Genomic DNA, 17,320 nt, shown 5'->3' with positions numbered 1-17,320 from the left:
ATATACGTATTTCATTCAACGATGCTATCTTCTCTTCTGCCTTTGAAGTTAAAGAAATAGATTGTAGATTACGAAGGACATGATATGTTATTGAAGTGAAAGTTGAAAAACAAACGAAAGGAAATGTCAAACAGAGCTGTTCCAAAAGATTTTGTGAAAAATGTTATGCAGAATGGTGTTGGACGCTATATTTGTCAACTTCAGCGAATAACCTTCAGATTTTGCAAGTCACATGGTGGAAGTAGGCATATGAGGTAGGCTACGAACATTACAATTTTCAATTTTTCATTAAAAACATTCTGAACTTTGAACTAAAAATTTGAACATTGCAACTCACACACAGCAGTAAAGAACTTAAAAGTAAAGTTAAAAAGTACTGTAGATTAAAGATTAGATGCCATAACAAAAACAATCATACACAACAAGAATGGGAGCTTCTGGTTTTAGTTTTTTCAACCCCCCCCCCCCCCCCCCCCCCCGTTTTGTGTGATGTTTGGAATCTAAACAACGTCCAATGTCAGCACGTGTCAAACCACGTCAAGGCACCCGATTGGCGATTTCGGTCACGCATAATTGGTTTTTGTACGTTCTCGTGAACTAAATACCAATTTCTTGACAACAAAACTTGAAGACCATGAATTTGTGAAAATAACGACCTTCTTGGAATGGCTTTTGAACGTTATTTAATAAAATAGGTGCATTGGGTTCATATGTTGATTCTATAGCTGTCTAGAGTTATTTACCATTACCTAGTAAGGGCTTGTTGGAACAGCCGATTTAGGTCACTGTGTAGTGTGTAGCATTTGTAAAATGTAAATTTATGGCACTGAAGCAGATCGTGCGCAAACTGTTAAATTGGTTTATTGTAAAAAAAGCATACTACTTAAAATTACAAATTAGTTTTAAATATTCACACCGCACAAAATAATCCCAAAGAAAGCATAAAGTAGGGGATAATCCTTGAGAAATGCATCACTATGAAATTTGAAAACCACATTTGTCAACGAGCCATCTTGGGCTAGATGTCATTAACCAATAGATGTGTTTTGTGAATGATGCATTTTTTTATAAATTTAGTTTCCGATATGGTACATGATATTTACATATAAATTAACACATCAAAGGGCTGCAACTACACATTTCCAGTGGACTCGGTTTTGGGCTGCTCCCTTAATCTGTGCCCATGTTAGCCCAGCTGTTTTTGCCTCTTCCTCAACAGTTCTTTTCCATGTTTTCTTTGGCCGGCCCACTTTCCTTCTTCCCTGTCCATAGCATATTTTTGCGATGTTTTCTTTTTCTCTTCTTAACGTGTGTCCGATCCATCCCCACTTACGGGCCTTGATATCTTTCTCTATTGGCTGTTGCTTTAAGATTTGCCACAGGTCTTTGTTTGATTTTTCGTCTGGCCATCTTATTTTAAGTATCTGTCGTAAGCATTTGTTTAAGAATGCCTGTAGCCTATCAGTATTTGTCTTCGTAACCCTCCAAGTCTCCGAGCCATAGAGCAGCACTGCCTTGACATTTGTGTTGAAAATCCCAATTTTGCACCTCCACATTGAGCGCAGTGAGCTGAAGGCACATCTAGCCTTGTTGATATGACATTTTATGTTCTCGTGTGCTCCCCCGTCCTTATTGATCACGCTTCCCAGATATGTGAATGTGTTTGTTTCTCGTAAATCTTCTCCATTTAGCTGTATGGGCAGGTCCTGGCTGTTATTGATTCTGATGACCTGTTTTATTTTCATTGATTTTTAGTCCAACTTTGGAGGCTTCTTCAGATAGCCGATTTAGTTTGGCTTGTGTTTGTTGATGTTAGTGAGATAGTAGGCAGATGTCATCGGCAAAATTAAGATCTTCCAGCCTAATGGTGAAATTCCACTGGATTCCTGTGTTGTTTTTTGTGGTTTTCAGCATGATCCAGTCGATTACCATCAAGAATATCATTGGCGATAGCATACATCCCTGTCTTACTCCCGTCGTCACTGTGAATGGTTTTGTTAGTTTTCCCTTGTGTATTACCTGACTGGTGGAGTCTTCATATAGTTTCTGTGTGATAGATATACAGTTTTTGGGTATTCCATAGTGGCTCATTAGCTTCCAGATAACACATAAATTAACACCAAGCAAATGTACGACGATAGACCTAACAACTAACAAGCATCACTGGTTAAATTTGCCATCGTGACTATACCAATCATTGGCTATGATTTTCATTACAGTATTGTTTTTATTTGGAAAACAAGTTTCCCTGCATGCACCAACAATGTCATCTAAGGCCAATACCACAGGTTCTTTTTCCAATGAGTATATATCCTACCCACCCGCCCCCTCACAGCATACTGCATTTCTGTACAAGCGGGGTTTAAAGTAAAACTTTGAGTTCAAGAAGGGGAGAGGGTGCTATGGAAATAACAAAGCTGTTTCTTTAATAATACAAAAAAATTCTAGTCCTACTGCAATACCATCATACAGGAAATATGTAATCTAAGTATAAAATAATTAAATATCATTAATATGAAGGGAGATAGTTTGTTTTGGTTAAGGCACAACATACAACACTCATCCAGATAAAACTAATGGATATGAAGCCATTGTCAATTTTAGAAATCAGAACTATCCGTTTCTGTTTAAGTCTGTTATATAAGCATTGTCAGGTGTACTTTTGACCTAATTTCTTTGTTTCGCAAGTGGTACTTTAGTGAAAGTAGATCTATTTTATTCTTGTCTCTCAAATCAAATAACTCTAAAATAGGTCATGATGGCAGTACTGAATATGCTGGAATACCTCTTTAAATTTGCTTTGAGTAATGAAGACCAAATTCGAAAAGGTGGTACAAATACATATTTGTAGATCTTTTCAAATTTTGGCTACCAAGATGCAGAAACTGGAACTCAAGTAATTCATATCTGTGAAAAAAAAATCAAATATAACATGCACTAATTTAAGTAATAAAGGACAGGAATAATTATTAAAAACAATATTGGTAACTCATTAAATGGCCAATGTTACTCCAGAAAACCCGAAATAGTGCTTAAGTACTGAAGCAATAGTACATAAACCATGCAGCTTGTTCATTATTATGTCTTCTGGTCCTCATATACCTTAATGTTTTATTAGGTTTTTAATATTTACAATTATTTAACTATAACATCGTAAAATATTTATATTTAGAGAATAAATGCCAAGAATAAAATGTTTTTGTTTCACTCAGTTCAAAGTTATAAAAACCGAAAAATGCTAAAGATAATTTAAAGCTGAAAATAGATTTTTTAAATTATACTTCTTCACAGTGACGTCACTAGGTCGGGTGTCACCCGGTGCAGCACTTTATGGTTTCACCCCCTTAGTATATGCTATCTATCTATATATATATATATATATGTGTATATATATATGTAGGCCTAAAGGTATATAGTCTTTGTGTGTCACCCACCACCTCTCATATTAACCCTCCTATTAATAAATGTGGAAAAAAGCATAGCTTTCAAACTTTTTAGATTTAGTGTCACTCACTCCCAGATTGTTGATTGACTTATCAGTTATTGAAAATACTCCCCCCCCCCCCCCCCCCGTGATGGCTCTAAAGTGTGTGCATTTAATAGTAACGGTTTATCTTTCCGTTATTTATACAGCTGGGTGTAGCATGCTTTTTCTAAAGTTCATGGCATGGTGTTGTCATCCTGTCCCCCCATGTTGGGATCATCAATTTGTACTTAAAAAGGTTTATTAACTCTAATATTTAATTGAACTACAAAAGGCATTTTTCTTCTATATAACTTGCAATTTCGCCTTGGTGTCACCCGGTGCGGACTGCCACTTCATGCTTTTTTTCTCAAAAAGTGCTGATTAGATTTTCATTTTTTCAATAACCGTGTTTTATATAATGTTAATATTTCTGAACGTCAGGATATATTTTCAATTTTTCTTTTGAGCTGGCTTATCAGAGATAAAAATATCTATTTCTGTGAAAAACCAGCATTTCTTAATTTAAAACCAATAGTCAAGAATTCTTTGTAGACTTTGCAGTTGAGGTGTGAACACATGAAACTGCCCAAAGCAGCACTGGCTGTTCAGTCTTAATGCAGTGCTTTTCATGGACAGCAAGCATTTCTTTATTAAAACTTTAAAAGTTGCAAGTTTTTCTGGCATTGAACTCATTGGAAGAGCATCAGAACATTTTTAATTTCACATTAGAATAATAATGGAGATTTACCTAGTTTTCATTTATTCTGTTGTTTGGACCAGAGGTAGTGTCTGCTATGTAGTTAGGCGATAGACTATTAATTAGTTATTGCCTGTATTTACTGTGACTTTTAAAATGTAAACACACTAATAAAAACAGCCATGGTACAACAATTTTTTTTTTATCTTTCAGGGACTTTATTGAGAATCATTTGCTGGAGTTCACACAGAACAATCCCGGAGTTGTTGTTTATTTACAACCAAGACGAAACAGAACACCATCTATTGTAGCTGAATATTGTAAGTATAAGTGTGTTAGAGCTACCTGCTTTTAAATTAATAGCTTATCTTTAAATGTAATTCAAGGAATAATATAAGGAACATATTAAATCATGAAAGATTAACATTAATAAAATATCTCAGTGGGATAGTTTTATTCACAACTTAACACTACATTAAAAATATACATTTTCTTTATTGAACCTTTTATTGAAATCCTTTTAAAAAAGTATATGATTTTTCTGTTTTTTTTTTTCAGTAAATGGTGGCAAGCAGATCCTGGGAATGACATCTAAATTAACCCCTGAAATTTGTAAGTGGACTGAACACCTGAGAACCAGGTCAGGTGTTCAGATTGTTAGAATTATTAAAAATAATCACACTGACACTCCCAGCACACAAGGCATATGGCACCCATTCATGTTCAAGGAGACTGAATGGGCAGTGACTAAGTTTCCCAGTGAGAAGTGGTCACCTGTTCTCAAGGTTGGAAAAACAGCTACAGATTATGTGCTGGAGGAGCAATCAGGCCAATCCCAAAATGACATCAAGTTTCGCTGCATACATGAAGATAACAAATAATTGTTTCATGAAAACTTATTTGTACATAACTCTGATAACTATGTTTTTTGATGAGATATTCATTAAAATTTTCCACTAAACTAATTTATGTTTGTTTGTTTAATAAAATTTTGTTAGTTTTTGAAATTCAAAGTATAATATTGACTGCTTATTATTTAATACTTGGCTAAAATAGTCTTGTATCCTAATTTCTATTACTGAATATGACTTTGTCCTTCAATGCATGTAGTTATAACTACTGAATCCATGACTGTGGGTCTCAATAATTGAATTAATTTAGATTAGGAAACCTGATATATTTTTCTCTCTCACCCCCCTGTATCACCTGAATTAATTCCAGTCTCTGCATTTAAAAAAAATCATTTGATATATAAATAACCAGTTTTCCTATTACTAGTTTTTCCTCCTGTCGTCTTCTTCTTCGTTCTTAATTTTTAGTGTTGGGAGGGATCGAGCCTTATCTGCCAGAGGGTTTGAACTCCAGACTTTTTTCGAATTTATCAGCCATGAGCTTTGCCTACTCGACCATGCTTCCATCACAATTAAGGATTACGTGTCAACTGGTTATGCGCCATTAAGGCCATTGACTCCGATTTCAGCCTGCTTTTCTTTTTGGATTTGCTTCCATAGCCTTTGTCCAACCAAGAACAAACTACAAGGCAGCAGTTGTTTGATTTTGGAGTTGCCTCTCCTAGAAGAGTGGCTGTCTCCAGCTAACGAGCCTCATATGCCCGAGGGTTCGAACTCGAGACTTTTCGGTTTAGCAACCATGAACTTTACAGACTCAACCACGCCGACCCCTTTCCTCCTGTAATTCTTTATATTTTTCAAAATATTTTTAAAGAACATTATATTAAATTATAATTGGTTTGTAGATTGTAACCACTACTATCTGGTAAAAAGAGTAATTCTTCTAATTTTGTTTAATTTGCATTTTATGTGGTCTCACAAATAGAAAACTAAACTTCATAAAGAAAAACTCAAACCAGGTTTTCATTGTATACATATTCATAATTTTTTATTTCCTCCTTTGGCAGTAAAATACATGTCATTTGTCTTTTGTATTGACTGAAAAGCAATTAATTTGAACATTAAAAAGATGAAAATCTTATCAGAAAAATCTTATTACAAACTCTTTTTACAAGGTCATTTGCAACATCTGATATATAGAGAAGGGTATGTTACTGTCTAATTTTAATAATTTATTGTCAATTTTATCTTGAAGTAGTAAATATTGAAAAGCAGTATCAACAAATATATTTGCATTAGTTTTAAACAGTATTTCAATTTCTTTAAATGTAGATAATTTATAATTTTTTTTCATATAAAGACAATACGGTTAGTTATATACTTTTATGAAATAAATGTTAGCTTCAGTATATTTACTTTTAAAGTTAGAAACATGTTTAATTACTAACACAAATGGTCTGATTAAATAAATGGTAAAGTATTAATGATTAAGTTACATTAGCTTTAAAGCCATACAGATAAACAAATGAATTATAAAAATTAGTTATATAAAAATACAAATGGGAGGAATTTTTTTTATTGATTACAAGTATAAAAATATTACAATATATTAAATTTTCATGTAACAACAGATCAACAATTAGCAACAACGAACGTCCTAGTTAAAATCCAGTCATCGTCCTATAGTTTATTTTAAGCTCCACCAGAGCATTGGGCACAGCTACATGCATCAGGTGCTTCGAACTGCTGGTCTAAATATGAACCATCTGAACAGGTTAGCCTAACTGTGCGCTGGTGTGTTTTACTAGGTCTGCAACACTGCCAGCTGTTCTGGAATCCTTGCAAGTCCTCAGCATAGCGTGCTGTAGACCCACACAGACCTGAACACTCTTGGAGATTTGCTATGGGCTCTGTGTTGCGACAAACAACACCACTACGTGGTATGCGTTGGAAATATCCTATGGTCTGGTTGCTGTTTTGAAACATGGACTGTGGTTTGCATGAGCCAGTCAAAGAAAACGCTGACTTTTTACCTGAATAGAAGAAAATATCACACTCATGCTAGAGCAAGCTCTTTCATATTCAATTTCTATTTTTTTTAATAATTATTGATAATTTTTATATTGTACAAAATTGTTGAGCGTTAAGTAGAATACTTACTGCAAGCCTTTGTCATACAATTGCATTCTTGCACTATTTCAATAGGTTCATAGCCCTATAAAAGTTATATTGATATTAGTTATTAGAAATAAAATAAAGAGCAAAACTTTCAAAATTGAAAAGTTTAAAAAAATGTAATACTCAAATTTAATTTGTGAAATTTAAATATGAAAAAAACAACAACACAATTTTAGAATATGTTTGAAAACCAGGCAATTGGGTTTCATAAGAATGATAGAAGAATTTTACACTTTAAGTTTATACAGAATCAATGGAGATTTCTATGTGATTAATATTTATCTAAATAGAAATAATCAAGTGGTTGTCTATTGCATACTTACATCTGCACAATTTGGTTCCTTAACTTCAGGACACTGGGATGGACAATCTAAAAAGTGAAAACAGGAATTTTAAATGTTGGCTCTAGGTTGTACTTACAGAAAATCTATTTAGAAATAAGATACCATTGTTTTAAAATGTAAGATGGAAGTTAGAATTGATTGTTTTAAAAAAGAGAATGCAGTGATATATATTTCCATGTTCTTCAATACTAAAAAATGATGAAGTCCCAGAATGTAACACTTTGATGATTATACAGACCTGCCATTAATTTATGTATGTATGATCAAGATGTTTGCATCCAAAAACCATTAAAATGTACACAAAAATAAATGTAATTTACTATCACTTCAGGGGAGAAATATAAAATATAAGTTACCACAATTATATGTTGGACAGCATTTGTCTTGTGTTTTGACCAATACTTTGGGGAAAGGACAATATGTTGACTGAAGAGGACAAAGTTTGGCATCACAGACAATATATTCTTGGCAGCAGCCGTCTTCTGTTTTCTGCAGGGTTGCAGTCTGTCCTTCTGTAAGACTGGGCATTGATGGGGGCTTGCAGACAACATTTGCACATAAGTCTGTAAAGACATTTTAAACAAATGGAAAATTTTTTTTTTCAGAAAAAGGAAAATATTAATAATTAATGTTCAAAATTAAAAAAGCTTAAATTTTTCTGGTTATTTTTGTCAATAAAAACTAATAAATACATGCATGCTCAATAAACATAGAGATAGGTCTAAAAAAAATAATAGAATTTACCTTTAGTGGCAGAAAGTTTTGTCAATTTATGTTGTGGCTTTCTTTCCCACCGTGGCAACAATCTTGTCTTGTTTTCTAAAATAAAAAGTAAGCAAATATATAATTAAAATCAACAAAATGTCTTCTTCAAGGAATGTGAAAAAATCTCTTTAGCTTTATAAGAGTATTTAGAGTCCAATTTTAAGAAATCTTAACATAAGCACATACCACATCTCAGCTCGTCATCCACACAGTCAATAACACCATCACAACGTTTGAAGCTAGGGATGCAGAGTCCAGTACCACATTGGAACTCTTTGTCTCCGCAGTGCTCACATTTACAACTACAAGTTGCTTTATCTATTCTAGAAACTCCCTAAAATAAAATATATAGCAAGTTTGTACAAATCTTCATTTGTAAGTTTTATTGCCAAATCAAAATTGTTTTACATTCTATAGAATTTCAAACAGTTCTTTATTTATATTTAAAATTATTTTATTTTATAAAATTAAATGAGCTGCATTTGTTTAACTTAATTTAAAAAACAATATACTGTACATAATAATTATATTTCAAATGTTTATAGAACAAAAAAATACTTACAGTTCTACATGAAGGACAAACTTTGGCCATGCAGACAATTTCTCCACCAATACATTGACAAGTTTCACATTTTGCATTACGTGTGACACCTCCAGACTAAATGAATGAGAAATAATTTAAAATTGATGTTTCATTGTAAAATTACTAAAAAATTATTAACACTTTTAAGCATTAACTATTGTAAAAAGAAAACAAAATATCAACACTGTTCACTCACTTTAACAACTTTATTGTCCACACTACAAGGACAATCCTTCTTCATAACACAGGCTGTACCATTACAATACTGGCCTTCAGCACAGTAGCGAGGGCAGCCTTTAGAGTTTAATCCAGGGTAGCACATTAACGGTGGTTGAACTTTGTTCTTACTTGATGTTTTCCGTTTTTGTATGAACATTTTTGATGCTTGAAGCAGGAAGAAAATAATGAATTAAAATCTTATTTCTTTATCATTATGATTAAACAAGACAAAAGAATTTGGTGTTATTAATAACACATTTTTGTTTATATATTCTTAATACTTTTTAAAAATGGTAATTACAATTAATACAAACAATATCTGCACATACCACATTCTGGTGTGGGTTTCAAACAGCCAAGCCGTGATTCATAGTTATAACATATTGGTTCTTTTATTAATGTGCTGTTACACAATAATCCTTCCCATAAGTTGCAGCGTACATGTTGACCAGTACTCTTGGCTGGGCGATGGTCAGGTGTGGCGGTACGGCACTCAATGGCTATTGGATCTTTGCAAGTAGGTGAAGCTTTAACAATGTCACTCAGTGGCTCAATCTCGTGTTTAATAATACGGCTGGGTTCATTAGTATCAACCCATTTATCCCATTGGACACAACTCACTGCAAAGGTAAACAAGGATGTGTTATATTTCAGGTTTCTGTTAGATATAACATCATACTAAAAATAATTGTAAGATATCCGTACAAATAGAAGGTTGTTTACAGAAATTAATTAGCTGCAGGAAGATTAAAAAAAACATTTTTATAATGAAAGAGGTGGGAACTCACAATGTAAATCTGATAACTCTGAGGGCTGCTTGTCATTTACAAGTGCATGTTGATTTTCTCCAACTGTTGTTTTTGGTATCACAACTGTAGTAATTAAATTAAAATTATATTGTGTTGGGCATAAATCACAAATAAATAAAAATGCCAAGTAATTTCTCATTACTTTACTTTTGACAAAAGCTAAAGATATTCTAACAGTAGATAGATAGCTACAGTATTTATTAAGTATTTAAAATACATTTTTAAAAAATCTGCAATCAATGTTAACATAAATAGCAAAGGGCTAATCATAAGGTCAAAAAATTAACTAATAATTTATTGTTTATTTGAGAACTTGTTAAGCTTTCACATGAACCTGGTTTAAAAACTGATGGGAAGTAGAAAAAAAAATTACTAGGGTAATCTTGATAGCAGCCATGAGCTTCAATTCTCATAGCTATCCTGCCTTGCCATGTTTGTGGATTTATACGTAAAAATCTGGCATGAACTGGGTGAGTAAATATGTTTTTCACTGGAGTCAGAGAGTCAGCATTGCCTTTGAAAATCTGTACATGAAGAGTAAAAAACTTTTAAACATATTTAAAAAGTATTTTAAGGTTATTTAAATTTGGACATTTTTTTCAGCCTGCATTTTATATTAAATTTAACAATGAACTATATATACTTGTGGAGCAGTTTTGTTGAGCTGTTGAGCTCATGATTATTAACCCAAATAGTTGATTCATGAATTCAAGTCAGTACAATGTTTGTGAATCAACCCAGCTCTGATAGGTACCTTACTTATGTATGTGAGGAAAGTAAGGGCAGCAAGGCATAATGCTGACCAAATTATGCTTTTATAATGCAGAGAAACTGATTAACCCTATTTAATCTGCCATATGGACAATTAAGCCTGAATTATATGCAGTTGTTTTTATTCTTTAATTTTCTTATTTATCATTGAATTATTTATAAACCATGAATAAAAACTGAGTAGAACTAGACAAAGTTAGGGTTGTCAATGGTGGGAAAATAGCTTACAAAATCAAATCCGATTGTCTCCCTGTAAGGACTCCAGTTGACACCATCTGAGCTGTAGAAGATTTTGTATGATGTAACAAAGGATGGAGCATCAGGCCTTCCTTGGGTGGTTACTCCAGTCAGGTAAACAGGCACCAGGAAATCAATCTGTTAAAAAAAATTGTTAAAATTAGGACTGATTATTTAACAACTCAAAGTTGATTTTTCTAGCTATTTAAAAAAAAAAAAAGCCAGTCAGACATAAACAGAAGCAACCCTCATTGATCTAGCATGATAGTTACAAACTGACCTGGATGAATTGATTTGTGTCATCAGTCTTTGCTAGCCAGCAGCCTGTTGACCCAAGCCGGGCTGTGTGTGGCCCATGCTTGTCATCTCTGTATGACGACACTGAGATCATGTTGTTGCGCACTCGTCTTGTCATTACTCCCATGTCCTCTAGACATTTGGCTAGAAATATCAAAACAATAACAGGTATCATAGACAGTTCAATTTGTTATAACACTATTAGTATTAATGACATAGATTTTACAGCTTATTTTGACATGGAAATGTTGTAGTTTAGTTGTGCTTCATTCTGTCAAAATTTACCTGGAATATTTGAGTGTGACATAACTCTTGCAGTGGGATCAGGAAGAATAGATAACTCTCGTTTCTTTCTTGAACCTGTATCAAAAAAAGATTTAAAATATTAAACTCCCTTTCTTTGATATACAAATGATACAACTTTAAAATATGCTTTAGAGCACAAAGTAGACATGTATCTAAATCTGGTAAGTTAGAACTCACCTGGACAGGTACACATGTATCTAATCTGGTAATCTCTGCACGGAGGGATGCCTTCAAATGGAAGGTTAGTGCATGACAGGCCATCTTCAATTGTACAAGTAGCCTCAGACAAGCTGGTAAAGTCATCCTTGGTATCAGAGTCTATGCACTGAATGTCACTGATGGTTCCTCCTGGACAGAACTGAGCCAGTTCCTCTTTGCTCATCTTCTCTGTGTCTCCATCACTGCCCACTGGGCTGTTTTTATTGATCCATGATGACCATCCAGTGGCGCATGAGTGAGTCGTGGTCAGTTTGGTTGTGGTGCGCACGGTGGTTGAAGGTACAGTTGTGGTAACATGAGAAATTTGTGGTGTGACGACCTTGCCAGCATCTAATCAGGATAGGCATTTATTTTCATTTTGAAAAAAAGATTTTCATGTGATAATGAAATATATAAATATATCTTAATCAATTTTAAACTTTATATTTATATAGATACCAACTTACTAGAACAGTTGCATTTATATCTGATTTCATAGTTTCTACAAGGTGGGATGCCATCAAATGGAAGGTTCTGGCAGTCAAGTCCATCTTCAATAGTACATGTGGCCTCAGCTAAACTGGTGTAGTCATCTTTAGTGTCAGAGTCCTTGCACTCTATGTCAACAATTTTACCACCAGGGCAGAAAGCTTCCAGCTCTTCTTTGGTCAGTTTCTCACTGTCTCCAGTGCCAGTGGTGGGGTCATTCTTGTTGATCCAGTCTGACCACTGAGAGACACACTGTGCCACTGGAGCTTGTGTAGTTGGTGGTTGAGTGATAGCAGCCACTGGTGTTGATGTGGGATTGATGTGAACCACAGGACTAGGGGAGGGGATCTTCACATCTGAAAACAAAAAAGATTCTTACTGGTAAAAGCTAATTTACATTAATCTATATTTTCTAAATACCTATTTTAATTAAATATTTGTTGCTTGTCGCAGCAAATTTATTTTTATACTTCAAAGCAATGTTTAAGAGTGTAGAAATATAAAAATATAGACAGTTTTTTTTTTAAATTAAAAAAGAATGTTACACCTTATTGCTCGAATTTTTTTTGTTACATCTCCGGTTTTACAAAAAAATAATTATGATAGCACTAAAGATGGACAAATGCCACTACCAGGCACAAAAGTAAAATATACATTTTAGCAGTGTTATAAATTAAGTGTGAATGCAATTGCTGCTTCTCCTAACATTTCTACTTTTTAGCTGCGTACCGAATACATTTATTTATTAAACTAAAAAATGACTTTTTTTTTTACCTGAGCAATTACACTTGTATCTGATTTCATAGTTTCTACAAGGTGGGATGCCATCAAATGGAAGGTTCTGGCAGTCAAGTCCATCTTCAATAGTACATGTGGCCTCAGCTAAACTGGTGTAGTCATCTTTAGTGTCAGAGTCCTTGCACTCTATGTCAACAATTTTACCACCAGGGCAGAAAGCTTCCAGCTCTTCTTTGGTCAGTTTCTCACTGTCTCCAGTGCCAGTGGTGGGGTCATTCTTGTTGATCCAGTCTGACCACTGAGAGACACACTGTGCCACTGGAGCTTGTGTAGTTGGTGGTTGAGTGATAGCAGCCACTGGTGTTGATGTGGGATTGATGAGAACTACAGGACTTGGGGAGGGGATCACTACACCTAGAAAACAAGTTTATTGCACACAATCAGGGTATAATTACAAGAACATTTCTAACAAAAATGTAATCTGTTTTGGAAAGAATTCAGTTGGAATTTTTGAGATATTGGCATACATTCTTAAAAATAAAAATGTAACTTGTAAATAACAATATTTAAAAAAATAGTTATGGAAAACTTAATTGCTAGTAGTATTAGGAAGAAAAAACAATAATAATAAAATTATGCAAGCAGTAATCAATAATTCACATACCAAAACAAATTGAAAAATGTTGATGTTTTTTTTTATATATATAAAAGACTTTTTGAAATATACAAAAAATTAAAAAAAAAAACAATCCAAAAAGATTTAAGAATTTTTCATATTCAAGTTCAAGTCTCATTACACAAAATTTACTTATATATCATTAAAAAATTGTTTCAATACATATAAAGTATTTACCTGAGCAGTTACACTTGTATCTGATTTCATAGTTTCTACAAGGTGGGATGCCATCAAATGGAAGGTTCTGGCAGTCAAGTCCATCTTCAATAGTACATGTGGCCTCAGCTAAACTGGTGTAGTCATCTTTAGTGTCAGAGTCCTTGCACTCTATGTCAACAATTTTACCACCAGGGCAGAAAGCTTCCAGCTCTTCTTTGGTCAGTTTCTCAGTGTCTCCAGTGCCAGTGGTGGGGTCATTCTTGTTGATCCAGTCTGACCAGCGAGAGACACACTGTGATGGAGGCATTGGTGTCAAAGTTTCAGATCCTGTGAATAATGATCATTTTAAAATTGAATATTTGGGCAAAAAAAGATAACATCTTTTAACTTCAAAGTGTGTCCACTATACAGGAAAATACATTATGTTCACTTTTAATTTAAATTTGTATTCACTACACACACACTTTAAAAAAAAATTGAAAAAAAAATTATTTTAACTAATTTAAATATCTTGTAATACTCATTACTATTGAAATATTTCTATTATAAGATTGAATTAAAGTGATTTCAAAAATATAATTACACCACCATCAAGTAACAAACATACCCAGGCAACCCAGTACAGCAACTCTCATTGAAATGCCATTGTGCCATGTCACAGGTTGAATGATGACTATCTTGGCTGAGATTGGTGAAATGACCTCTGTGTGTTTTGTGTTGGAATCAGTATTAGCAGTAAAGATCTGAGGACAAGACAAACATATTTCTCTTTATGGTACTGTTTTCGTTTTTTTTTACTGAAAAATAAAGGTTTGAGAAAAAATATTACTCCATATTTAAAATTTGAGGAGAGTAAGGTGCATACACTTATCATTAAATTAATGTACTGTCTAATATCTCACTTTTACATTATAAGAAAATAGGTTTTCTGTTAGACATTTAATTTAATTTTAAGCATTACAAATCTACACTAGCATGTCTAATTTTCTGTGGGTCGGTGTAGTCAAATGGTCGAGCATACAACTGCTAACCCGAAAGTCTTGAGTTCTGGGCTTAACTCTGTAAATGTCCCTAAGTCCGCCCAGGACTGATGGGTACCTGATTCACATTAAGGAAAGTAAAGGTGGCTGGTCCTACTGCTGACTACACTATCCCTTTATATGCAGAGGTCACAGAAACGGGTGAACTTCACTTGCCCCATAGACCACTAGGTTTGAAAGGGAACTTTACTATGTCTAATCTTCTACCAAAACATTCAGAATAAAGTTCATACACAAACATTACAATTTGTAAGTTGTGAAATTAAAAAAAACTCCTGACCTTTGTCTGACCTGGTGAAGTCTCTATGTAATGGAAGTCAATGCCGTTCTCAGAATACATGACCTTGTACTGCTCCACCCACTGTGTGGAGGCAGCGCGACCTTGTGTGGTGATGCCCATCACCTGCAGAGGTTCACTGAAGGTGTATTTGATCCACTGGTTCTGGTCATTGTCTTTGGCCACCCAGCCACCAGAGCCAACGGCCTCTTGTGGGGTGTCAATGTGAGAACGGTCAGGGCCAGTGAAGTCGGACAAGCTGCTGGACACTGTGATCTGGGAATCTTGGACTGGAATTGGCTTGGCATCATTTGATGTTGTATCACAGGCTTAAGACAAAAAAATAACAATCCAAATAAAAATATTTCCAGTTCAATATTTACACAACAATATTCAGAACAGGCTAAAAAAAATCTCTGTTGTATATATGTTTAACACAGTATAAAAAATAAATGCAAAAAATATTAAAATGGATTGCATAGGTTATTCATTTTCATGTTAGCTAATACTGCTTAGGTATAGAAACAACTGCTCAAAAAGTATTGACCACTAAATTTATTCTGAAGCGTAAGATTATTAATGATAGTTGCTGTTTTAAATCAGCCAAGAAAAAAAAATGTTAAAATTACCTGGCAACTAGGAATTAAGTACATAAACATAGTTTTTATAAGATGTTAAAATTACCTGGCACTGGAATGGATGTTGTGTGAGTTGGTGGTGAGAGAGTGACCACATGGGTTGGTGTGACATCACAGTTCACATTATGTGGCTCACACAAAAACCTCACTTCATAATCTTTACACTGGCCAGTTGGTTGGTCATGACTGAAGCATTTTAGACCACTAAAGGCTAAGTCACACACAACTGATACCTGCAGGCGGGGGGAATAAAAAGTAGGATTATTAACCATATTTAAATATTGAAAGTGAAACTTTTGAGGATTTCTTTTCAATAATTGTATAGTATTATTATCATTTGAATTCTTCTTGAATACTTAATGACAAAACATTTCTACCTGTCCTAACTCCTGAGAAGTCTTCTTTGATGCAGCATCTCTACATTCCAGTGCTGTAATGTCTGCTGTATCGCAGAAGGAATACATCATGCGCAACTGAGTAATGCTTTCTTCCTCTCCCAAACTGTTGGGTTTTTGACCATTCATCCAATCTGTCCATCCACATGCAGGATTTACTGTGTGAATATAAAAAAAAGATAATAGAAAAAACATATAAAGGATTCAAAATATAACTTGAAATATTTAACATATTGTAACATATTTAAAGGTTTATTAAGGCCCCAATATATAAAATATGTTTAGCATGAGTTTACCAGGCTTATTAACAGATGTTAACTTTTTAAAACCACATTTTAAATCCAATTTGCCATTTCTTTGCTTTACTTAATTGTGGATTATATTTAAATAGGGAAAAATTTTAATGTCCTGTTTACTCATTCTATTTAGTATTGTATGCTGTAAACTATGAAAGTTATATAAAGTTGTAAGCTATAAGCTAAATTTGCTCAAATATTTAGTCTAAAGATAATTTAAATATTCATCCACATAGGAATGATTGAATTTATCATTGCACAACAATTCTTACAGAAGTTGCCAACTGGATGTGTATTTCCTGCTGGTGTGGGTGCATGAGTTGTCACTTCTGCAAATAAAAAACAACAAACAATATAAATCTAAAATATTTACAGAATTTCCCAAAAAATTCTATTTAGAGAGGTTTGATTGAAAACTATGGACTAAACTGATATTACATATAATGATAATATATCTTACTTGAACAGTCACACTTATATCTGATTTCATAGTTTCTACAAGGTGGGATGCCATCAAATGGAAGGTTCTGGCAATCAAGTCCATCTTCAATAGTACATGTGGCCTCAGCTAAACTGGTGTAGTCATCTTTAGTGTCTGAGTCCTTGCACTCTATTTCAACGATGTCTCCACCTGGACAGAATTTCTCCAACTCCTCTTTGGTCATCTTCTCTGTGTCACCCGTGCCCAGTGCTGGGTCATTTCTGTTGATCCAGTCTGACCAGCCAGTGGTGCACAGGTGAGGTCCAGATGTGGGCACTCCATTTATGTTTACACTTGGTGATGGAGTTGGGTTGTTGACTATAGTTGGTGGGGGAGTTGCTGTAACACAGTTTCAAGCAGTTGTAAAAATACCCAATAACGAAATGCAAAAATAAATAAATAAATTATAA

General features: G+C 34.0%; 2 protein-coding genes across 5 annotated transcripts in view; one reads left to right on the top strand and one right to left on the bottom strand.

The window, feature by feature from the left end:
- The first annotated feature begins 40 nt into the window (after positions 1-40).
- Positions 41-5,126, top strand: LOC131940675 (large ribosomal subunit protein mL43-like). Its single transcript, XM_059299405.1, has 3 exons — positions 41-254; positions 4,377-4,483; positions 4,722-5,126. The coding sequence occupies exons 1-3, from the start codon at positions 124-126 to the stop codon at positions 5,042-5,044; spliced, it is 561 nt and encodes a 186-aa protein (XP_059155388.1). The 5' UTR covers positions 41-123; the 3' UTR covers positions 5,045-5,126.
- A 908-nt stretch (positions 5,127-6,034) lies between these two features.
- Positions 6,035-17,320, bottom strand: part of LOC131940672 (uncharacterized) — a 101,620-nt gene continuing 90,334 nt past the window's right edge. For 3 of the 4 annotated variants that reach the window (XM_059299400.1, XM_059299403.1, XM_059299402.1), the window contains 24 exons: positions 16,890-17,249; positions 16,702-16,758; positions 16,116-16,291; positions 15,785-15,971; positions 15,104-15,429; positions 14,391-14,526; positions 13,802-14,110; positions 12,985-13,362; positions 12,189-12,566; positions 11,701-12,072; positions 11,503-11,577; positions 11,201-11,361; positions 10,912-11,058; positions 10,286-10,436; positions 9,892-9,975; positions 9,433-9,723; positions 9,081-9,268; positions 8,864-8,959; positions 8,488-8,635; positions 8,281-8,355; positions 7,893-8,099; positions 7,516-7,562; positions 7,175-7,229; positions 6,035-7,047 (listed from right to left, as the gene is read on the bottom strand). In XM_059299400.1, coding sequence (XP_059155383.1) covers positions 6,707-7,047; positions 7,175-7,229; positions 7,516-7,562; positions 7,893-8,099; positions 8,281-8,355; positions 8,488-8,635; positions 8,864-8,959; positions 9,081-9,268; positions 9,433-9,723; positions 9,892-9,975; positions 10,286-10,436; positions 10,912-11,058; positions 11,201-11,361; positions 11,503-11,577; positions 11,701-12,072; positions 12,189-12,566; positions 12,985-13,362; positions 13,802-14,110; positions 14,391-14,526; positions 15,104-15,429; positions 15,785-15,971; positions 16,116-16,291; positions 16,702-16,758; positions 16,890-17,249 — 4,745 coding nt within the window. In that variant the 3' untranslated portion in view covers positions 6,035-6,706. The remainder of the gene's footprint in view (positions 7,048-7,174; positions 7,230-7,515; positions 7,563-7,892; positions 8,100-8,280; positions 8,356-8,487; positions 8,636-8,863; positions 8,960-9,080; positions 9,269-9,432; positions 9,724-9,891; positions 9,976-10,285; positions 10,437-10,911; positions 11,059-11,200; positions 11,362-11,502; positions 11,578-11,700; positions 12,073-12,188; positions 12,567-12,984; positions 13,363-13,801; positions 14,111-14,390; positions 14,527-15,103; positions 15,430-15,784; positions 15,972-16,115; positions 16,292-16,701; positions 16,759-16,889; positions 17,250-17,320) is intronic. The other variant, XM_059299401.1, reaches the window with a different exon arrangement.

The sequence above is a fragment of the Physella acuta genome, unplaced genomic scaffold (assembly GCF_028476545.2).
Source record: "Physella acuta isolate Inbredline_101_S28 unplaced genomic scaffold, ASM2847654v3 ptg000325l, whole genome shotgun sequence".
NCBI classification, from domain to species: domain Eukaryota; kingdom Metazoa; phylum Mollusca; class Gastropoda; family Physidae; genus Physella; species Physella acuta.
This window is presented reverse-complemented; position numbering and strand designations above follow the sequence as displayed.